This window comes from Xenopus laevis, chromosome 4S (assembly GCF_017654675.1).
Source record: "Xenopus laevis strain J_2021 chromosome 4S, Xenopus_laevis_v10.1, whole genome shotgun sequence".
Taxonomy (NCBI): Eukaryota; Metazoa; Chordata; class Amphibia; order Anura; family Pipidae; genus Xenopus; species Xenopus laevis.
The window spans coordinates 112322193-112346396 of record NC_054378.1 but is presented as its reverse complement, the minus strand read 5'-3'; the positions used below and the strand labels follow the sequence as shown (position 1 = coordinate 112346396).

The following is a 24204-nucleotide window of genomic DNA, read 5'->3' as shown; positions in this document are numbered from 1 at the left end:
CATGTAGGCAGGTGTCCTGAGCCGAAGTGGTTTGTGAAGAAAAGAAACTAAAAGGGATACTGTCATGGGAAAACATGTTTTTTTCAAAATGCGTTAAGAGTGCTGCTCCAGCAGAATTCTGCACTGAAATCCATTTCTCAAAAGAGCAAACAGATTTTTTTATATTTAATTTCAAAATCTGACATGGGGCTAGACATATTGTCAATTTCCCAGCTGCCCCAAGTCATGTGACTTGTGCTCTGATAAACTTCAGTCACTCTTTACTGCTGTACTGCAAGTTGGAGTGATATCACCTCCTCCCCCCCCAGCAGCCTAACAACAGAACAACGGGAAGGTAACAAGATAGCTGCTCTCTAACACAAGATAACAGCTGCCTGGCAGATCTAAGAACTTGCTGGTTCAGGAATGACATTTTATATGGTAGAGTGAATTATTTGCAGTGTAATTTAGAAACAAAAACAACACCATAAAAATCATGGCAGAGTCACAATATCCTCGGTTCCTGGATGGTTGATAAGGTGCGTATTTTATTAACCCTGGCCTGCATGATGGATTCCTTAAAGGGATACTGTCATGGGAAAAAAAATTTTTTCAAAATGAATCAGTTAATAGTGCTGCTCCAGCAGAATTCTGCACTGAAATCCATTTCTCAAAAGAGCAAACAGATTTTTTTATATTTAATTTTGAAATCTGACATGGGGCTAGACATATTGTCAATTTCCCAGCTGCCTCAGGTCATGTGACTTGTGCTCTGATAAACTTCAATCACGCTTTACTGCTGTACTGCAAGTTGGAGTGATTTCACCCCCTTCCTTTCCCCCCCAGCAGCCAAACAAAATAACAATGGGAAGGTAACCAGATAACAGCTCCCTAACACAAGATAACAGCTGCCTGATAGATCAACACTCAATAGTAAAAACCCATGTCTCACTGAGACACATTCAGTTACATTGAGAAGGAAAAGCAGCAGCCTGCCAGAAAGCATTTCTCTCCTAAAGTGCAGACACAAGTCACATGACCAGGGGCAGCTGGGAAATTGACAAAATGTCTAGCCCCATGTCAGATTTCAAAATTGAATATAAAAAAAACTGTTTGCTCTTTTGAGAAATGGATTTCAGTGCAGAATTCTGCTGGAGTAGCACTATTAACTGATGCATTTTGAAAAAAACATGTTTTCTGATGACAGGATCCCTTTAAAGTGCATAAAAGTCCCAGCAGTGAGACTTCTTAGAAGCCAGAGGTAACACTTTTGTAAAGCACAGAGCTAAAGCTGTATGTACACAGGGTTAGGGTTCAGCCTATAGTCGTGATCCGTAACATATGGGCATTCCCTCGTGTCCTGCAGTTATTTCCTAGTAATCAGAGCTCAGTTGCCCATGGCTGTAACAAAAGACATCAACGATAGAGAATGCAGCATTTCTCATCTCCCAGTCATTCCCGCTGCAGGACATGAGGGAATGCCTATATAACTGAAGGACATGAGGGAATGCCCAGTGTCGGCGTGGCCCATCGGGATACCAGGAAAACTCCCGGTGGGCCCAGATGTTGATGGGCCCTTATGCTGCTAAACATTTGGCCTATTTCATGGACATTCCTTATTTATATGAAGCTTTTAAATAAATGGAACAATAGTTTACAGTATGTAAAGAATAGAGACTAGAAGAATAGAGGTTGAGTGAAGAGAGGAAGAATAATAATACTGAGAGTGGGCCCCTGGTCTAAGGTTTTTGGGTGGGCCCCTGGTGTCCCAGTCCGACACTGGGAATGCCTATATAACTGCAGGACATGAGGGAATGCCCATATGTTGTGGACCATGACGGTAGGCTGAACCCAGTCATTCCTGCTAGAATATTCTGTCATCAGACATTCCTATACTGACTGTTTGATCCTCCAGACCTGAATCTGAAGCAAAAGCATGAATCCTCAATCATACAGCTCTGGCTGATGGCTCAGGAATGGCTATAGAACCCCAGGTCACTGATAACTCACTAACATATTCAGCTGGTGGAAGACATTGAGAGTTGCATTTAAACAGCAGCTGGAGGGCCTTGTAAAGATGATTTCTGGTTTGAAGACATATACCTTTAAACAAGTTTGTCACTTCCTATCGTCACTAGCATGTCTTTTCTATGTTATGACTCTGATGACTGATTAATGACATTCTGGCCCAGATAATGATCCCACCTGCTTCCCAGGGTAGGAACGTGGCCATGGAACTTACCCAAGGACAGAGCTGCAATGAATGCTGTTGTAACACTGCTGGCGCAGAGGACGGCAGCTTGGTCCAGTTCCACATAACCTTTAGACAAGGAACCCAGGATAATTGCAGCAATGGCAGCCAGGAGCCCAACGACTGTGGCCTGAACCTGCAATGTATACAACAACTGGGTTATAGAGTTCTGTACTGAATAAATGAACAAAACAGCCTAAGGATGGTACACAGGGCTACACAAGCTGAAATGCAGCGTGCACTTCTGGGATTTACGTGCTGAGCCTCATGATGTCACCTCGCTTTGGAGCGTAGTTTGAATATTTAAAGGGACCTTGGGCCAAAACCCATTGCCCGTTGTTAGGTATAAATACTTTGTTCCTGGGTGCGCTTTTCTGAGTGTTATTATCTGGTTTTGATCCCTGCCTGTCTGACTCCGCTGAATTCTACCTAATCCGACCCTGGCCTGTCTGATTATTCTCGAACGCTGCCTGTACCGACCCGACCTGTCTGACTATTCTTGAGCGATGCCTGTACCTACCACTGCCTGTCTGACCTTGCTTGAACTCTGCCTGCACCAACCCCGGCCTACTTGACCCCGCTATCTCATCTACTCCTTGTGACATTGGTATTGCCTTCTGTGTCTAAATACTTGATAACGATAGTGCCCCTTTGCTTGTCAAGAACTCTTGCTTGGCTCCTCTCATATTAAGACCTGGAGTGGAGGCATCTAAGTAGCTGAGGGCTCCTCCCGAAGACAAAGGCAGTTGCTAAAGGCGGAAGCTGAGCCGTGACCGGGAGTCTAGCACTTGTCCTGGATTTAAGGAGCCGATCATGACAATCAGCATCATAAATAACACACTTGCTTGCAGCACTCACCTGTATTAAAGCCAGGTTGCTGACTGCCAGCGTCCATCTATCTTTGGGGTTATCCATTTGTCCTGTGTTTGCCTGGAACAGAGAGGATACATAATTAAAGGAACAGTAACCAAAAAATTGAAAGTGTTTTCAAGTAACGAAAATATCATGTTCTGTTGCCCTGCACTGGTAAAACTGATGTGTTTGCTTCAGAAACACTACTATAGTTCATATAAACAAGCTGCTGTGTAGCAATGATGGCAATTGAATAAAGGTTATATGGTACAGGTTAAATAGTGAATAACAGAGAACACCATTATGTTCTACAGAGCTTATCTGCTGTATAACCTGAGCCTTTTCTTCTTTGAATGGCTGCCCCCATTGCTACACAGCAGTTTATTTATTTAAAGAATAGTAGTGTTTCTGAAGCAAACACACCAGTTTTACCAGTGCAGGGCAGCAGTACATGATATTTTCATTACTTTAAAACACAATCATTTTGTTGGCAATTCTAGCAATGAGCTTTTCCCACAGCTTAAACATAAACCCAAAACGGTAGATATGATGTTGTTGGCAGGAAAATGGTTAATAAACATCTGTTTCCCATCGATACTGCCCCGTGATATATGGTGGCATGTGTGTGCTTCCTACATTTTTATATTTAGCAGTATGACATTTCACTGTTGAAAAGAACAGGTGCCTGTAAAGCAAAGCATGTGAGGGAATGTATGGCAGGGCCAGCCAACCAGGACTTCTCCTTCTCTGTTGCTGTGGTACAGTTTCCAGCCCTGAATGCCTGGGAGCTGTAGTTCATCAACAGCTGACTGTTCTTAAAGAACCATTATAGATATATATATATAATTTTCCAAATGGATTTGTATAACTGAATAATCTAGGGGCTCAAACTTTTTTTCCCTTAAATACTATATGAAGGTGTAACTGTCTTATCGTACACTTTGTGCCTTGCCTGAGCAGCCACTGTCTCATTGGTTGCCTGTCCACAAGCTCTCCTCACTGCATGGAATCTGAACTCAATACTGTATTAAAATGTGCTAAAAATTACAAAACCGTATCACCTGTTCCAAGATGGTGGCCCCCTGTGACAAGTTTGAAGTCCTTGATCATTGCTGCTATTGAGAAGCTAAAACTTTAGGCTGATGCACTAAAGTCATATAAAATATTGCATTTTTAGCCACAGTCATTTTTATGGTTTAGTTCTCCTTTAAAGTCAAAAGACATTAAAGGGCAATGCTCCCATAATTGCAAACTGCTGTAAAATTGAAAGGGTGGGCAAGGTTTGCCGAATCCTTCAGCTCAGCCAACTGAAACGGAATCCTAATTTGTATATGCAAATTAGAGGCGGGGAGGGAAATCACATGATTTTTTGTTACAAAACAAGGAAGTAAAAATGTTTTTTCCCCTTCCCACCCCTAATCTGCATATGCAAATTAGGATTTGGTTCGGCCGATTCTTTCACGAAGGATTCCAGGGTTCAGATGAATCCAGAATAGTGTATTCGGTCAGTAGTGTAACTATAGGGGGCGGGCCCTGGTGCGTGACGCGCAGCCGGGCCCCACCCCCCTCCGTACCGCACGCATTTTCAGTGGCGCGCGGGCTGCCATGGGGCCTGAGGGGGTGTGGGCCCTGGCCCGCTAGTACCCCTTGCTCCCCGGTAGTTCCGCCACTGGATTCGGTGCATCCATAGTTTTGTCTGAGCCACCCAAGCTGGCAATTGCAGCTGACAAATGCTGAATATCAAGTAGCATCAATGTAGGCATAAAGAGCAATCCTGCCTTATGGAATTCATTTTAGAATATATATGTGAATGACCGAGTTAAATGCAATATGAATATACGCTTGGAAATCCCCAATAACACACTCTAGTAATTGTGCATACTGAATACAGTATGTGTACCGACATAATCAGTGGCAGAATTTAGAGGTCACTGAGAAATGACTATACAGCTGTGTGTTTTGTAAGCAAAAAAGAAATGCCAAGCCAGGTTGTTCAAAACTACATTCCGGTGTGGTGTAAATGGCTGCAGATGGAATTTGGCCAAAAGGCCTCACACAAACTCTCAAATATGTTGCCCCTATTTCACTATATATTCAAGCGATATTTGCCTTTACCTAAAGGCAGGTCTGTAAAAGAGGGGTCTCTGGGTTCTGTGCGATGTTTCCCAATCAACCCTGTATGGGAGTAAAAGCAACCTTGTGTTTCAGCCCCAAATGTTCTGCATAATATAGATATAGATTTTGGGGTATATTTATCAAAAAGTGGGGTATATTTATCAAAGTTCACCCTTTGATAAATATGTCTTTAAAAATCCCATAGAAATGAATGGAGAGAGGCTGTATTTCCCTCTAGCAGTCTGTAGTTATCTCTAATTTCACTCTTTGATAAATATACTCCTTTGGGGCAGATTCACTAAAGGGCGAAGTGGCTAACGCTAGCGACAGTTCACCAGAAATCCCATCCGCAGGAACATTGCCAATTTTCTGACGGGCATAGCGAACGGACCATCGATAATGTTCGTTCGCCCTGTATGGACAGTCGACTTATCAATCGTCAGAGTTTCCTTTGCCACCTCAGACCTGGCGAACTGCTAAAATGAAGCAACATCTTCCTCAATCTGATGTCAGTGACATCATATCCTGTCTGCCAGAAATGCATTAAAGTTGTAAAAATGCTGGAGACTTTTCTTTTTTTAAGCGGGATTGCCTGCAAAAGTCTTAACTATTAAACTTTTTGGTGTTAACATTTTTCCCCAGAGTTGTATGGAACATTCGTTTTAGGGTGGGCTCATGTGTAGGGCATTATAGGATCTCTTTTGTCTTTATTCAGGTTCCTTGGACATTTGTAATAAAAAGTGGCCACTTTGAGCATTTGCACCAACATCTCTAATAAAGACATATATACGACTCTACTGTACCCGCCCTATTCAAATTGACCTAAGCGTAAAAGGACTAACGAAGTTTCGCTATCCATAAGCGATGGCTAGCGTCATTTCGCATTGAAATGCGCGCACTGCTGAAGTAACGCTAGCGAAAAGTCAACAGCGTTCGGGGCCCAGGACGCAACTTTGCATTTTATTGAATTAACGCAGTGGTAATGATTTTTCGACTGGCGAAGTGGCAGGAAGGGTGGAGAAGCTTTGCTGGCGACAATTTGCCCTTTCGTGAATTTGCCCCTTTGAGTCTAATAGATAAAAGCTGTCTAACCTATTGGCAACCAGAGATGGTAATACAAGGTCTTTGAATACAATATTCATACAATTCATAGGATATTCTATATATAAATATATATATATATATAAGCATTCACAAAGTACCTGCACTCCTTCCTTGTTGCTCCAATGTGGGTGCTTGGTCAATCAGCGTATACAATGTTCAAAGTGGACCAGCACACCGAAGTTTTCAATCAAAAGAGTTTTATTTCAACATCACTCATGTGTCCAACGTTTCGGCCCACATTAGGGCCGATAAAGGCCCTAATGTGGGCCGAAACGTTGGACACATGAGTGATGTTGAAATAAAACTCTTTTGATTGAAAACTTCGGTGTGCTGGTCCACTTTGAACATTATATATATATATATATATATATATATATATCTATATATATCTATATATATCTATATATATCTATATATATCTATATATATATATATATATATATCTATCTATATATATATATATATATACAGTATATATATATAATATTCATACAACTGCTGATTATTAGAGATTACAGATTAGGAACATTACCGCAGTGGATAGCCGGGATGCCAGGGTCATTTCCAAGTTGCCTTTAAGGCCCACCAAAGCCGGGACCAGAATGAAGACCTCAGTGATGGTTTTGAAGACATCCCAGTGCTGGAAGAGAAGAAGAGAATTACACTGATATAGATACATATGTTTATCTCCTTGGGACTAAATTATCCGAACAACAGTTTTGGTTTACAGAGCTACTCATACCTTTTACCTGCCTTTTTTTGTACCCATTGGGGTCAAAATAGTTTGACCCATGATGTAGGTGAAATGGGGATCGGGCAGTGGGGAATGGTATAACATCTAAGAGGAAAAAGGGAGAAGCTTGCATGTTTGCCTTTTTGAAGTCAGGAGGCAAACAGACCACCGACAAACGATAGCAATACCATTTTATTCATCAAACTAAAAGTCAGGGCAAAGGATAACTGTCATTGTAATCAATGGTAATCCATGTAATCTAATTTAATTGTAATTAATTTGCACACTTTAATGCTTCTGCACTTGCAGTGTTAGCAGTAATTAAAAGACCCCTCAGAAAGTTCTGCTCCAGTAAGTCAGAGCCAACTCATACAAATTGGTTTATGGTGCACTCTCAGCCTCCATGTTGCACTGTGTATGGACTTCCAGCTCACAGTGTGCTTTCATAAAAAGCCTAGCAAACCCATGTATACCAGCAACCCCTTTTCAAAAAAGATCTTAATCCCTGCGTCTGATCCTGAGAGAAATTACTAACAGATTAGATGGTTTCAGAGTTTCAGACTAAACTGATAAATGCTAATTGGTTCCAGATGGGATACATCACCGGGGAGCTCCATCCTAAGCCACTAATCACATTATAACTTGGCAATCATAAGCCATTAAATGAAATAAAACACTTTGAGTGAGGAAAAGCCCAAATTTCCTGGGGGAAAATGCTGCTACATGTCGCTCTGCTCAGGGGCAGCACTGGAAAATGCAGAAAAATGGCGAAAATAAACCTCAGGAACACAATTTGTGTTTGTGCTGTTCTGCACTCCTAACTAGGGATGCACCAAATCCACTATTTTGGATCGGCTGTACTCCCGAATCCTTCGTGAAAGATTCGGCCGAATACCAAAACAAGTCCAAATCCTAATTTGCATATGCAAATTAGGGGTGGGAAATATTTTTTACTTCCTTGGTTTGTAACAAAAAGTCAAGCGATTTCCCTTCCCGCCTCTATTTGCATATGCAAATTAGGATTTGGTTCAACCGGTCAGAAAGATTCGGCAGAATCCGAATCCTGCTGAAAAAGGCCGAATCCTGGCCAAATCCTGGATTTGGTGCATCCCTATTAACAACAATCATTCAATTCAACAAAACCCAGCATGAACGGGAACTACAACTTCCAACATGAAACATTTACTACAACTGCCCAAAATAACTGCACACAACAACTCTTAAAACTGTGTGACTCTCTCTCTCTCTCTCTCTCTCTCTCTCTCTCTCTCTCTCTCTCTCTCTATATATACCCAGAATACCCCAGATCCTGAGCATTCTGGATGACAGGTCCCATACCGGTATTACAACTTTATCGTGCACTACAACTCCAACAAATATTATCCCCTACAACTCCCAGTATAACCATGCATTACAAACTCCCAACAGAACTCTGCACTACAGTATCTATCAATAATCATATGCTCAAATATAATTGTGCACTACATCTCATACCACGGATGCTCTACCACTCCCAACATGACTGTGCAGTACAATGCCTAACAATTATGATACACAGCTCCTAACTCTGCACTACAGAACTCAACAAAAAACCCACAAATCCAACAACAACCAAATACTACAACTGCAAACAAAATTGGGCACTGCAACTCCCAGCTTAGTTATTCACCACAACTCACAATACTAATCAAACTACATAGTTGTGAACTACAACCTCCAACAGGACATGGACATGATGTGAAAGTTGGGAGACACATCAGAGTGCAAAAAAGCTGGATAGAAGTGAGTATGAGCAGTCACAGCTAGAGAACATATCTACTATCTGAACAGACAACATTGCAGTATTTGACAGAAGATATCCGTATCTGTTAATGACGACTAGCTTTCTAGCAGAGTTATTCAGGCTGCTGCTTATCTACTGTCAGAGTTAAGGTGGCCATACACGGATAGATCCGCTCGTTTGGCGATGTCGCCAAACGAGCGGATCTCCCTCCGATATGCCCACCTTGAGGTGGGCAATATCGGGCTGATCCGATCGTGGGCCCTAGGGCCCAACGATCGGATCCTAGCGTTCGCCAAACGGGCGGTCGGATCGCGGGACCGCATCAACGAACAGATGCGGCCGCGATCCGACGGGATTTTTAACCCCATCCGATCGAGATCTGGCCGACTTTCGGCCAGATCTCGATCGGGGAAGCCCGTCGGGGGCCCCCATACACGGGCCAATAAGCTGCCGACTTGGTCTGTCGGCAGCTTTTATCGGCCCGTGTATGGCCACCTTTAGAGCTCATTCATCTGACTGTGCCATGTGCTGTGTTCTTATTTTTGCAACCTAAATTGACTATATTCATTGATTAAACCTGTTCCATGTATGCTTTTCAAAAAGGCATTGGAAATAACAGCAAATTCAGGACAGAATATACAAATGCACCATTTATAGATACTTCACAAAACAACAAAAGACTCAAGGGCACAAGACTGAAGGGCACAAGCCCACAGAAGGAAGTGAAGGTACAATTCCCTACAGGTGCTCAAGTATAGGAATTGAGAAGAACTATTTAATTCAGCTACAGGTATGGGACTGTTATCCAGAATGCTCGAGACCTGAGATTTTCCATATAACAGATCTTTTTCTTCATACCTTAGTCTCCTATAAAATCTTGTAAACATTAAATAAACCCAATAGGCTGGGTTTGTCTTCAATAAGGATTAATTATATCTTTACAAGGTACTGTTTTATTATTACAGAGAAAAGGGATTTTTTTTTTTAAAATTTGGATTATATAAATAATAGGTGGCTTTCCTGTCATTTGAAGCATTCTAGATAACGGGTTTGCAGAAAACGGATCCCACACCTGTACAAGGGTGAGCAAGGACAGAGGTCCATAAAGCACCTGGAAATTTCATTCATACTGAAGTCTCCCCAGGGTCCGATCCCATAAGGCAGCATCAGGTGAAGGTAGAATTTAATTCAGGTACAAAGTTACTGAGTGGTAACCCATAAAGTACTGTGCCAGGCAAATGTGTTGTGGCCCATCATTAGAAGCCCATCAAATGCTGTATCAAAAACTAAAAATAAGCAAAACATAGTACAAAAGTTCATATATTAAATGGGATCCTCCCTCCCCCTTCCAATATCCCCTTCAAGCAAAAGTCTGCAGAAATCATATTTTATTGGGGATTTTTCTCTCCAAAATACAGACTGCAAATGTCATGGAAATGTCAAATTGTCATTGTATTGTATTTATTTGCCATAAATCCCTTGTTTACACCTGTAATATTGTCAGCAGCTTTATTACCAACTGGGAAGGGAAAAGAATGAGGTATTGCAGGGGGCATGGGGGTTTGCGTTTCTCAAGGTCAGTTTGTGGTGTATTTTAGAAAGGCTAAACTCTATAGAGATGGAATGGGGAGTCCTCTATTGAAGGGGTGGATCACCTTTAAGTTAACTTTTAGTATATTAATTCTAAGCAAAGTTTTGATTGGCCTTTATTTTTTCTTCTTTGTATTTTTGCCTTTTTCTTCTCTTTCCAACTTTCAAATGGGAGTCACTGACCCCATCTAAAAAAACAAATGCTCTGAAAGGCTACACATTTATTGTTTTTGCAACTTTTTATTACTCATATTTCTATTCAGGCCTCTCCTATTCATATTCCAGTGTCTTAATAAAATCAACTTGGACCTTAGCACCCAGACTGCTGAAATTGCAAGCTGGAGAACTGTTGAATAAAAAGCTACATAACTGAAAAAAACACAAATAATAAAAAATGAAAACCAATTGCAAATTGTCTCAGAATATCATTATCTACATCATACTAAAAGTTAATTTAAAGGTGAACAACCCCTCTACCACTAACACACTGCCTTTATGATAACGACTGGAGAAGAGACTCTTTGACACAATGGGCAGAGGAAAAGCACAAAGCAATTTATGAAGAAGTTTATGGCCCTCTGTAAAACCAAGGAACATCGTAGTTACTTTGTAACAGAGCTGGGTTGTTCATGTATTAGGTAATAGTCTGAAGACATATAACAAATCAATGGCATTGGGTTCACTTAGCTGTACATACTTGAACACGGTCCATCAGCAGGCCAGCTGCCACCATGCCCAGTCCTGCCAAAAGGAAAGGCACAAACACCTGGGTAGCAATAGACAAGTTGGTTTCTGGGAGAAAGCCATTGGGCGACCTGGTCAGTTTACACTTAAATCCTCTCAGCTTCTTCCCATGAAAGCAGAACTCCAGCTCCAACTGAGTAATCACCATGGTTTCCCTTTAACCCATAATCCTCAGTTCAGAATAGGGGTCAAACTGTCCTTGTGCAAAATTTTTCCCTTTTCACAGATGCCAGTTTTCTTTCCCGAAATTAAAGTGTCTCTTGCCGAGATGATTTCAGAGCTTTGTCTGGGAAACCATTAAATGAAAGGGCAACTGCAGTCCGGCAGGAGGAGTAACTAAAAACAGCCTAATATTGGCTTCTTTGTAGCAGAAGCAGCAGCAAGTGAGATGGTCAGGCCGGCCTGCAGAAAATCAAGTTTATAAAAGAAATAAACAAGAAAGACTTGCTCCGTGTTAGGCACTTCAGCTCCCCAGGGTAAAGCACTTAAGAATGAATTCTCCCTTCTAGGAAGGACTTGCCATGTGGTTTAACCAGATAAAGCAGCTGCACATGGGACCTGCAAGACCCATATCTCTTCCCCCACAAGGTCTTATTGTTCGCAAAAACTCCAACTGATCCACCTCTCTCTCTCTCTCTGTCTGCTTCGTGTCACCTCGTCATTGTTATAAGTTGGAGGGTATGGAGACCAAGCTGGTGTCAGTGTGCCCCTCTCTCTCCAAAAGCTGCTGAAGGTGACTACTCACCAGCGTCCCGAGCAATATCTAGGTCCTGAGCTGACAAGGGAAACGTTCCCTGGATCCAGTCCATCATCCAATAAGCCACTCAGACTCTTATCAGCTGTCATCACTAGCTTGCAATGAGACAGATAAGGATCACAGTCACAGGAGTTTCTTTAAGGTAACTACATGATAAAATGAGGTGCGCCCGTTGCCATCGCTTCTCATTAACTCGGCGAGTCACAGAAAGAGTAATTAGTGGAAAGAGATGCTGTACAGCAGCACGTGCATTTCTACATGCACAGGAGTAATGGGAAAATATACTCTCTCTTCTTCATTTCTTAAAAGGGCCGGCCACCTTTAAATAAGCTTTTACCATTATGTAGGCTGCAATATTCTGCGCAGGGCCGGAAATAGGGGTAAGCAGAATAGGCACCTTCCTATGGTGATGTGCGGCTTCTCCTAAGTTTACTTGGACCTTCCTATGGTGAAACAATAGGGGGCACTGGGCAGGACAGATACCTGTTAAAGTCTCTTCTGCATACAGACCCCTAGTCCGTTTTCACTGCCCTCTGTCACTCCCCCCTCCCTCCCCTCTGTTGCTCTCCCCTCTCTCGCTCTACCTTCTATCACTCTCCCCTCCTTTCCCTCTGTCACTTTCCCCACCCTCCCCTCTGTCACTTTCCCCACCCTCCCCTCTGCTACGTCGCATACTCGGTGGTATATTTATCAAAGAGTGAAGTTAGAGGTCACCACAGTCCTCTAGAGTGAATTTCAGCCACTCTCCATTCATTTCTATGGGATTTTTTTGAAAGGCTTTTTATCAAAGGATGAACTTTCACTTTCACCCATTGATAACTTCACTCTTTGATAAATGTACCCCTCTGTTCTGTGCATGCGCATGCATGGGAGGAGTTAGTGGCCCAACGGGTTGCCTAGGGCACCCGGTCAGCTTAGCCCGGCCCTGATTCTGAGACAATTTACATCTGGTCATTTATTTGAATTGATTTGATTTTTTTTTTCAGCAGTTTTTCAGTTTGGAACTTCAGCAGCTCTCTGGTCGCTAGGATACAGTTTACCCTAGTCACCAGGTAGTGGTTTGAATGAGACTACAACATGAATAGGAGGTGGTATGTAAGGCCAAATGAATATATATGGTCTCCTAAAGAGAGAGCGTAAAAGGAGAACAACAGAGTACCAAGTGCAGAACGCCCACATTAAGATTAACAGGGGGAGAGGATTTGTTAGCAAAAGTAACAGAGAAGGAATGGTCAGAAAGGTAGGTAGAGATCCCAGAGTTTTTTGCATTAGAACAGTATTACTAAAAGTTTAGAGGCTAGTGGTATAAGAGAGAGGCCAGTAGTTAGACAAACAGGATAGATCCAGTGTAGCCTTTTTCAGAATGGGCTTGACACAGGCCTGTTTGAATAAAGAAGGAAAGTTCCAGATGTTAGCGAGGAATTGAATATATGAGTAAGTACTGGAGTAAGGACAAGGTACCACGGTTTTAGTAGAGGTTATGGCATAGGATCAAGTGAGCAAGTTGTTGATGGAGAGGACAGGAGACGTTTAAAGACTTCAGACACAGTTAAGCTCCCCATAGACACGACGATTCTTCTTGCCGAACGACCGATTTTAGGGAAGTCCGACCAATCCTTAGAAATTATCGTGTGTTAGTGGGACTCGAACATTCGTACATCTTACGATTTTTCGTCCGACATCTGTCAGGAAATTGATCGGCCAGGTCAAAAAATCTTTGTTGGTCCCAGTGCAATGTATCTATGTTTGCAGGGCCAAGCAGGCAGCTCCCCTTTGTTTTCCTGACAAATTGGTCTTTTTAGTTGATGGTCAATTCGTACGATCGTTCCGAGATAATCGTGGTCTCACGATGAGGATCGGATCTTTTAAAAATCTCAACATCTATGGCCTGCTTACGATCAAAAAAGTTGAAAAGAGAGATTTAAGAAGAGTGAGAATATTGCTATCTGAAGAGTGGGGAAATTGTTTTTGCATTGCTTTTAAAGAAGTCAGCAAAGTCCTGTTTTTTTTTCCAGATGTTAATGTTTCATTAGTAGATGGAGTAGTGAGTTGAATATGTATAACAAGCATTGTGGGTTGGATTTATTATTGTTTATGAGTGTACTATAGTACTCTTGTTTAGCCTGGGATAGGACAGTACCAAAGCAGGCCATAATAAACCAACATAAATTTCAAATGCTTAGTGATGACATCAGTTCTAATAGCTGTCACTTATGTCACATTACTCAGTGATATCTGTGAATTATCCCCTTTACTATTCCCCTACTAAGAATATGGAAAATTACCCACATATGGTTATAGAACTCAACCTCCAGTATCCTTATATTTTACAACAGGGAGGCATTATTGCCTGTATAATGGTACTGTGGGCTAATGTGTGTTGAAGTACAGGTATGGGACCTGTTATCCAGAATGCTCGGGACCTGGGGTTTTCCGGATAACGGATCTTTCCGTAATTTGGGTCTTCATGCCTTAAGTCTACTAGAAATTCATTTAAACCTCAAATAAACCCAACAGGCTGGTTTTGTTTCCAATAAGGATTAATTATATCTTCGTTGGGATCAAGTACAAGCTACTGTTTTATTATTACAGAGAAAATCATTTTTAAAAATTTGGATTATTTAGATAAAATGGAGTCTTTGGGAGACAGCCATTCCGTAATTCAGATCTTTCTGGATATCGCGTTTCCGGATAAGGGATCCTATACCTGTACTACGCACAGAATATGTTGCCAAACTGCCACAAAAAATAAGAATAAACATATGTGACACAAAACTGGTATGTAAAAATGTGGATATGTATTGTAGTTCATACCCCTTTGCTCAAACATATTACAGGTATGGGATCCGTTATCCCTGAAACCCGTTATCCAGAAAGCTCCAAATTACATAAAGGCCATCTCCCATAGACTCCATTTTATCCAAATAATCAAAATTATTAAAAGTGATTTCCTTTTTCTCTGTAATAATGAAACAGCTTGTACTTGATCCAAACTAAGATACAATTCATCCTTAGTGGTAGACGTAAGGTATGAAGATCCAAAGTATGTAACGAACAGAAAACCCCAGAGCCTGAGAATTCTGGATAACAGGTCCCATACCTGTATCGTGTTACTAGTAACTACAGCAAATAAGTGTCCTATGCCCTTCGGTTACCTTTTATGATATGTGAGTGTATGTAGAATTCAGTGTTATGGAGATACAGCACTACAGGCAATTAAACAATTTTTGGTAGTTTCTCTCACATTGATGGCTTCAAACTCCACCCTTAGGAATTCCATACCTGCTGGCTCCTTCATGTATAACTGGTTATTCTACCCTTGCATTAATGTTGCTTTCCGTGTGCAAAGACCATGTTCTACTACACAACTAACAGTACCCCAGGGGGATGCCATTCCCAGTTCACAGAGTTTTGTTTCTGTACACTGTCAGTTTACAAAATACCTGTCTGACAAAAGCTAGATCACTTGAAAAGCAAGCAGATTAAAATAAACATCTCTTGTATTTATATAAATAAACTATAAATTATACATAAATAAGTTTTTACTGACCCATACCAGAAGCTACCAGTTACGTAACAGGTAATGCACCCAAAGTGAATATCAGAAGTCATCAAGGAGTTCCATGATTATATAAAGGCAAAAAAAGGTGCATCTTATATGTGTCACAAAACTCCAAGCAGACTTCTAATATCCACATATAACAGTAGCAGGTATGTTTTCTTGTAAAATGTGATGGATACGAAGGGCTCCAGCAGTTCAAGTACTTAGGTGGTGTTATTACAGTACATAAGACAACTAAACGACAATGAAAAAGAAAGGCTCAACTTGTTAAAGTCATGCACCTGGGATGTAAAAATATCCAAGTCACTTATACCCTTACACTAGACAAATCCATTATGGAAAAGGACCTTGGAGTCCTTGTAGATGATAAACTTGGCTGTAGCAAGCAATGCCAGTCAGCAGCATCAAGGGCAAATAAGGTCTTGAGCTGTATTAACAGGGGCATAGAGTCACGGGAGGAGGGGTCATTCTTCCACTGTATAGAGCACTTGTAAGGCCCCATCTAGAATATACCATACAGTTTTGGTCTCCATCACTCAAACAGGACATTATTGTATTAGAGAGGGTACAGAGAAGGGCAACTAAGCTGGTAAAAGGTATGGAAAATCTTATCTATGAGGAAAGGCTGGCCAAATTGGAGATGTTCACGCTGGAGAAGAGGCGCTTAAGGGGTCATATGATAACTATGTATAAATATATAAGGGGATCATATAATAATCTCTCTAATGCTTTATTTACCAGTAGGTCTTTCCGACACAAGGTCACCCATTCCGTTTAGAAGAAAAGAGTTTCTGCCTAAATATTCGGAAGGGGTTTTTTTACAGTGAGAGCTGTGAAGATGTGGAATCCTCTCCCTGAATCAGTACTTGCTGATACATTAGATAGCGTTAAGAAGGGGTTGGATGGTGTTTAGCAAGTGAGGGAATACAGGGTTATGGAAGATAGCTCATAGTACAAGCTGATCCAGGGACTAGTCCGATTGCCTTTTTGGAGTCAGGAAGGAATTTTTTCCCCCCTCTGAGGCAAATTGGAGAGGCTTCAGATGGGGTTTTTTGCCTTCCTCTCAATCAACTGGCACTTAGGCAGGTTAAAAAAAGTTAAAAGTTTGAACTTGATGGACGTGTGTCTTTTTTCAACTTAACTTACTATTTTACAATGTATAATTAAACCTATGGCGACATATGGTGCATGGCCATGGACACTTACAAAAAGAGATGAGAGCCTGCTTAACACCTTGGAGCTTTTCAAAAAGTATTCAGAACTGTCCATGATAAAAATCCTGGAGTAAACAAAAATATGGCACTGGAGGTGCTTTACCGGGAGCCGCTGGATATCAAAGTTAGCACGCTAAGGTGGTTCAGGCAAGTTCATTCTGAATAAGGTTATGCATACCTGCCCAGAAGGCCACTGCTCAGTAGGACTTCCGAGAAAGAGGCAGCTGAACAACATTGAGGCAAACCTGCAGAAGCTCAGAAATAAATGGAGGCATCTACTGTTGTCACAGGACAACTGGCGGACTCTGGTAGTGGATGGGCTAGGGCTGAAGTGCATGGAGAAAGTGTGTTGGGAGCATAGGCAGAAATGTAGAACAGAAGAGCTCATGCCACAAAGTAGGGCCATAGCCAATCACTGAATGCATGTCACACAAACCAATCATTGGCTAGACTTCAGAACCTGAATAGTGGACAGACATCAACATGAACAGGACAGGGGGATTGGGTCTAATCTGAAATCTTATACTGTATATAAAAGGCACCTCTGTGTGGAAGACATGGATGCTACTTAGGTGCAAGAACTATCATGTACGCAAATAACACCCATGTCCTTGGCATGGTGCCACCTTGGGGACGACTTCTGATATATATTTCGAAGAACAGGAGGTACATGATCCCATATGTATATGTCAGATAATTGGTTATGGAGCATGAGATTTGGAAAGGAGAAGTCTGTTATGCATCACGTACTACCAAGCTGATGCTGACATGGTCAAGTGGCAAAAACGCTCTCTGTTATTCTGCTGATTCGATGTTTCCATTCCATACACTCTACCAGTAATTAGGATACAACTTGCTTGTGCCAAAAGGCCTGCTGTCATATTTAGGACTGACCCACAAAACCCCCCTCAAATAATAGAAGTAAATAATGTGACATTTCAGGAGGAGAAAACAAATGTTCCCCATAATCCTCCAAAACAAGCAAGCAAGGCCTTCAACACTTAGTTGAGCCTAAAGAAAGGTTAAAGTTTTACCACATGCTTTCTGATGCCATGTTAAGATGTTCCAAATGCGATAATGTAAATCGCCTGTGGGAAAACATATGAGGCACTTCCTTTTTCCGAAGTCGGCAGAAGTTTTTCTCACTTAGCAACTTCGGAAAAAAACAAAGCACTGCAATTTACATGATCTTTTTTCTGAAGTTCGCCTGAAGTTGTTTCGAAAGACTGAGCGACTTTCGGAGAAATAAAGTGCTGCCTATGTTTTACCACAGGCGATTTACATAAATGCCGTTGGGAAGTATTTGGAGATTAGTTGCTTGCAGAAGAGCAGATATATCGAGGGCCACTTCAATTAAAGTCACTCAAGCACTACTAAGTTCCACAATAGTGTTTCCAAAAGGGTTTACATGTATATGATAAATTAAAGAAGTACAAAAGCATATTCGTTTCCTCCTACTCATACTAATGCCACCTTAAATTGAGTTTTTGGAATACTGCATAGTCCAAGCACAGGACAAATTATGCATGCTCAGCGCCTTGGCTGCCAGTTCTGAGAAGGAGACAGGAAAGCCTGGCATTACAGTACCCTCAGAAATGGTTCATTTTTAATATGAATAGGATCATTTTTCAAGATGCATTGTCCTTTAAAGGGGAACTAAATCTTTACCATAAATCATGGCTGAAATGTTGTACGTTTTGTTTTGGGCTTCTGTACCAGCCCAATATTTAAAGGGGAACTCCACAAAAACGTAAGCTTTTTGAAAAGTGAACATAATTTCAAGCAACTTTGCAATAAACATCAATTAAAAAATATTCAGACTTTTCATGATTTTTAATGGTTTCTTACCGTTCCCTAAGCCTAGCCTCCTGCTGATCTGTCTGACTACTTTTCTGAGCTGGCTGACTACTGTTACTTTGTATCAACAGTCAGCTGTCCTTAGACTGCATCCTCCAAACCCCACAATTTCCTGCAAGTGATTCCAATAAGGAACGGAACATCATAGTGCAATGCATTGTCTGTAAACTGTGCCAGGATTTCAAATAATGCAGAAAGAGAAGAACTGTTAAACAGCTGGATTTCAGTATAGAAAATGGCATTTATTCATACTATACAGGTAACTGTGATGGATATATTAGGGGTTTCTGTGTTATGTGGGCCTCTTTATCAAATTTTGGTTTGGAAGCCAGAGTTCACCTTTAAAGGTCTAGATCATTACTACTGGTAAACAGGTGGTTACAGTTTAAGTTAACTTTTAATATGTTATAGAATAGCCAATTCAAAGCAACTTTTCAGCCGGTCTTCAATATTTTTTTTTCATAATTTTAATTGTTTACCTTCTTCTTCAGACCCTCTCCAGCTTTCAAATGGGGGTCACTGACCCCATTTAAAAATAAATGCTCCGTAAGGCATGTGAAGCAGTTATTGTTATTGCTACTTTTTATTACTCACCTTTCTATTCAGGCTACTCAATTCATATTCTCCTACTCAAAATAATGCATGGTTGCTAGGGTAATATGGACTTGCGAGGGGACATGATTACTTTTTACAAGTACATCAGAGATGGGGTTGCCACCTTTTCTGGGGCCGGAAAATGGGCAGGGGGCGGGGTGGATGATGTTGGAGGTGGGGCAGGGGCTGGGTCGATGACATCAGAGGCGGTGACAACAGGGGGCGGAGTGCTGCCCCAAGTTTAAGGTAAGTGATTATATTTACTGGAGGGGGGCCTGCATTGTCACCCCCAGTACCTTTTGGATGATTTGTCCATTAGTATAGCCGTACATGCCCAGATTTGTTTGACCAATTTTCGAACGGAAAAAATTCGAATTTCGAGCTATTTTTTGTTTACTTTGACTAGGGAATAGACCAAATTCGATTTGAATTTGAAAAAAATTTAAAAATTCTAATATTTAAATTTATCATGTACCATCTCTTCCATTAGACTTCGACCATTCGCCATCTAAAACCTGCTGAATTGCTGTTTTAGCCTATGGGGGACTTCCTATGACCTATTTGGAGTCAATTGGTGGACTTTGAAAAATGTAAGCTTTTTTGGGGAAAAACTTCGAATCGAATTTGATCGAATGCGATATTCCTTCGATTCGTACATTTTGATTTCGGCTGAATACGGACCTACTCGATCAAAAACAGACCTAGTCGACCAAAAAAAAAAACTTTGACTTAATTTCGGTTGGTCTTCTTGAATTCGCATTTTGAACTATTTTCGATTAGCACATTCGACCCTTGATAAATATGCCTCCTAGTACAGTATCCATATAGAGGATTTTTCCATATACCCCATGGCCTGATTGGATAGAGTACTGCATGGGACTGCAAGTGTATGGCCAGCTTTAGACACAGGAGAATTGCTGTTTTGTCACATGCCATTAAAACTGCTCTATTTATGTTTGAGACGTCCAAAACGCATTAGTTCTCTGTACTGTCTTCCAAATGTCATTTTAAAAGATTTATTCATTAAAAAGTTACGGGGACAGGATCACTTCGTGAGTACCTTCTGTGCGTCTTAAGTGCCCTTTCTAGAATATTGAGCACAAGTACTTTGTCCGCCAGCAGAACCAGCACATTGCAACCTGGTTGGAGCTGCCTTTGAAGATATATCATCCTTTGTGAACAGAGCACAGCTTGTCCATAGACTGACCACACACATACACAAAACACCCCTAGCTTTAAGCACCAACATAATGATCAGCAGAATTCTGCTTTATCTGTTGCTAGCTAACAAGTCTTTGATGTAAGGCCAGCCTTTCCAATGTGTCCCAAGCGGGTTTGTCAGGACAGACTGACCTGCCTGAGCTCATGCAATGTTAAAGTGACACACATCCCTTAGGGGTTTAGCAATAATAATCCTGATGGAAGGGTTGCCAAGTAAACATATTAATTTAGCAGAATTATTAAATGGGTATAGTAAAGAGGAGAGCCTACATTAAAAACGGCTGTTTACTCAGCATTTAGCATGACAGTATAACAGAGTTAGAATTGCAAACACAAACAAAATTAGATTTAAAGGAAAAATAAACCCTCAGGGTTTTTTCCTTTGCCGATCTTTTTTCACAGTACCTCCACTGGATCATCGAATCAAGCTACAATTATAGATCAGTGCCACAGGCTATGGAAAAAAACAAATAACAGAACCTAGTGCAACATTATTAAAGGGACACTGTCATGGGAAAACATGTTTTTTTCAAAATGCATCAGCAGAATTCTGCACTGAAATCCATTTCTCAAAACAGCAACAGATTTTTTATATTCAATTTTGAAATCTGACAAGGGGTTAGACATATTGTCAGATTCCCAGCTGCCCCCAGTCATGTGACTTGTGCTCTGATAAACTTCAGTCACTCTTTACTGCTGTACTGCAAATTGGAGTGATTTTCCCCCTCCCTTCCCCCCCCCAGCAGCCTGACAAAAGAACAATGGGAAGGTAACCAGATAACAGCTCCCTAAAGGTGGCCATATATGGGCAGATTAAAGATGCCGATATCGGTCCTTTAGACTGATTCGGCATCTTATCTGCCCATGTGTAGGGGCTCCCGACAGGTCCTCACGATCGATATCAGGCCAAAAACCAAGTCAAGTTTGATTTTTCGTACGATCCAGGACCGCATCGGCTAGTTGATGCGGTACTGCGACCCGTCAGAGCCCATTCGTAGTATTGCGAACGTTTGGATTCATCCGATATTGCCCAGCAGTTAGTGGGCATATCGGGTTAAGATCCGCTCGTTTGGCGACCTTGCCAAACGAGCTGATCTTATAGTGTATGGCCACCTTAACACAAGATAACAGCTCACTGGACCAACACTCAATAGCAAAAGCCAAGTACAGCCTGCCAAAAAGTAGTTCCATCCTAAAGTGCAGGCACAAGTCACATGACTGGGGGCAGCTGGGAAACTAACGATATGTCTAGCCCCATGTCAGATTTCAAAATTGAAGATAAAAAAATCTGTTTGCTCTTTTGAGAATTTGATTTCAGTGCAGAAGTCTGCTGGAGTAACATTATTAACTGATGCGTTTTGAAAAAAAACAAGTCTTCCCATGACAGTATCCCTTTAATATTCAGGGCAGTCACCCAAGTGTTACAGCATTAAGCTGTGCGTGTCTTGAAACATAGAAAGTCTATGCACAGATTTTTCGTGTGTGTTCTAAAGTGCTATAGTGATTTCTACAAAGTGCTATCTCCAAAATAAAATTAGACTTAAGTCAAACAAGGCGCTTGTAGTGCTTGCTTCAAAGGGTAAAAGATTATGTGATATTTACTTATGTTTAGAATAGGCAGATAACCTTACGGCTGAGATTCTAGGAATCAGTCACAACTGTAGATACATTTATAGTAGTGATAGGATAGGAAGGAAGTATTGGGATCTGTCTTCTGGATGAGGATTCTGGGAATTAGATTGTCGAATGTAAACATGTAAAAACTCAGTAACTTACATATGAAGATATCATGAACTACGGAGTCATATCAATGCAAGGCACAGATATGTCTGTTGACATAATGGAAAATGACATCATGGGATGTATTTCTCTTACCTGTACCCCATCCAGTACCATGCCAGCCAAAACCATACCCAATCCTGCCAACAGATAAGGGAACACCACCTGCAGGGTGATCGCAATGGTTGACTCCTCAGCTAGTTTGGGCATGTGGGGCTTTTTCTCAGGGGGGCGCTTTTCTTGGATGAGAGGAAGTTCTTCCTCGACTATCTCCCGGTTGCCGATTTTCTTCTCATTCTGCTTGCTCCTGTTCTTTGCTTTTTGCTTGGAGCGTTCCCTATTGTTGGCACGAGGTGCCTTTTGCCTGTGTCGAGTACCCTCACCCTTCATTTTGACCTCAGTGTTTAAAGACCTGTGCCAGACTGAAGAGATAATGACATTATTTACACACACAGATTTAGTATTTCGCAATGTGTAGCAAAACAGAGGAGAACACATATACAAGTCTTTCTATTTAACTGAAGCACAAAAATGCCAGGGCTTTTACAGGAACACTAAAATGTGCACATTAGTACTACAGGTATGGGACCTGTTATCCAGAATGCTCGGAACCTGGGGTTTTCCAGATAACAGTTCTTTCTGTAATTTGGATCTTTATACTTAAGTTTACTAGAGAATCATGTAAACTTTAAATAAACCAAATAGGTTTGGGTTTGGTTAATAATTATATCTTAGTATGGATAAAATACAAGGTACTGTTTTATTATTACACAGAAAAAGGAAATCATTTTTAAAAATTCTGATTATTTGGATAAAATGGTGTCTATGGGAGACAGCCTTTCCATAATTCGGAGCTTTCTGGATAACGTGTTTCTGGATAAGTGATCCCATACCTGTACAATAATAGTAGAATCATAAGTGCTTTCTGTTTAACCAAGCATGACCACTAGATGTCACCTTTTGGCAACAACCTTCATTACAGCGGTTGACTCTGAGACAATTTGCCACTGGTTTAATTTTTTATTTATTATTTTTTTTTGAGTGACTTAGCTTTTTATTCAGCAGCTCTCCAGTTTGCAATTTCAGCAATCTGGTTGCTACGGTCCAAATTACCCCAGCAACCATACATTGTTTTGAATAAGGGACTGGAATATGAATGGGAGAGGACCAGAATAAAAAGATGAGTCAAAAGTAGCAATAACCATAAGCCTTACTGAGCATTTTGTTTTAGATGGGGTGAACAGAGTCAGAAAAAGAAGGCAAATAATTCAGAAACTATTAAAAAGAAAAACTGAAGGCAATTGAAAAGTTGCATAGCATTAGCCATTCTATAATATGCTTAAAGTTAATTTATAGGTGAACCACCCCTTTAAAAAGTCACTGACCCTGGAGTGCTGAGGAAAAGTTTTATCTGGGTGTTGATAATATGGTATACAATTGTGGAATTTACAGTTGAGCAACTATTAAACAGAGTGGCTGACCAACAGTGTTATTCTTTATTTATATAGCACATACTTCCATCCATTTCTCAAAAGAGCAAACTGATTTTTTTATATTCAATTTTGAAATCTGACATGGGGCTAGACATCTTGTCAATTTCCCAGCTGCCCCAAGTCATGTGACTTGTGCTCTGATAAACTTCAATCACTCTTTACTGCTGTACTGCAAGTTAGAGTGATATCACCCCCCTCCCTTTTTCCCCCCAGCAGCCAAACAAATGAACAATGGGAAGGTAACCAGATAACAGCTCCCTAACACAAGATAACAGCTGCCTGGTAACACTCAATAGTAAAAACCCATGTCTCACTGAGACACATTCAGTTACATTGAGAAGGAAAAACAGCAGACTGCTAGAAAGCATTTCTCTCCTAAAGTGCAGGCACAAGTCACATGAACAGGGGCAGCTGGGAAATTGACAAAATGTCTAGCCCCATGTCATTTCAAAATTGAATATAAAAAAATCTGTTTGCTCTTTTGAGAAATGGATTTCAGTGCAGAATTCTGCTGGAGTAACACTATTAACTATTACTGGAGTAACACTATTAACTTTTTAATTTTGAAAAAAAACA

The 24204-nt window shown here is 41.0% G+C and overlaps 1 protein-coding gene across 3 annotated transcripts in view; it reads right to left on the bottom strand.

Moving 5' to 3' along the window:
- Positions 1-22552, bottom strand: part of slc41a3.S (solute carrier family 41 member 3 S homeolog) — a 34685-nt gene extending 12133 nt beyond the window's left edge. The window contains exons 1-4 of one of the 3 annotated variants that reach the window (XM_018261387.2): positions 22232-22552; positions 6834-6941; positions 3089-3160; positions 2222-2366 (exon numbers count right to left, since the gene is read on the bottom strand). In XM_018261387.2, coding sequence (XP_018116876.1) covers positions 2222-2366; positions 3089-3160; positions 6834-6941; positions 22232-22525 — 619 coding nt within the window. In that variant the 5' untranslated portion in view covers positions 22526-22552. Of the gene's footprint in view, positions 1-2221; positions 2367-3088; positions 3161-6833; positions 6942-7321; positions 7640-11104; positions 11951-22231 lie in introns of those variants that run through there. The other 2 variants (XM_018261388.2, XM_041561727.1) reach the window with 2 other exon arrangements.
- Positions 22553-24204: the final 1652 nt, after the last annotated feature.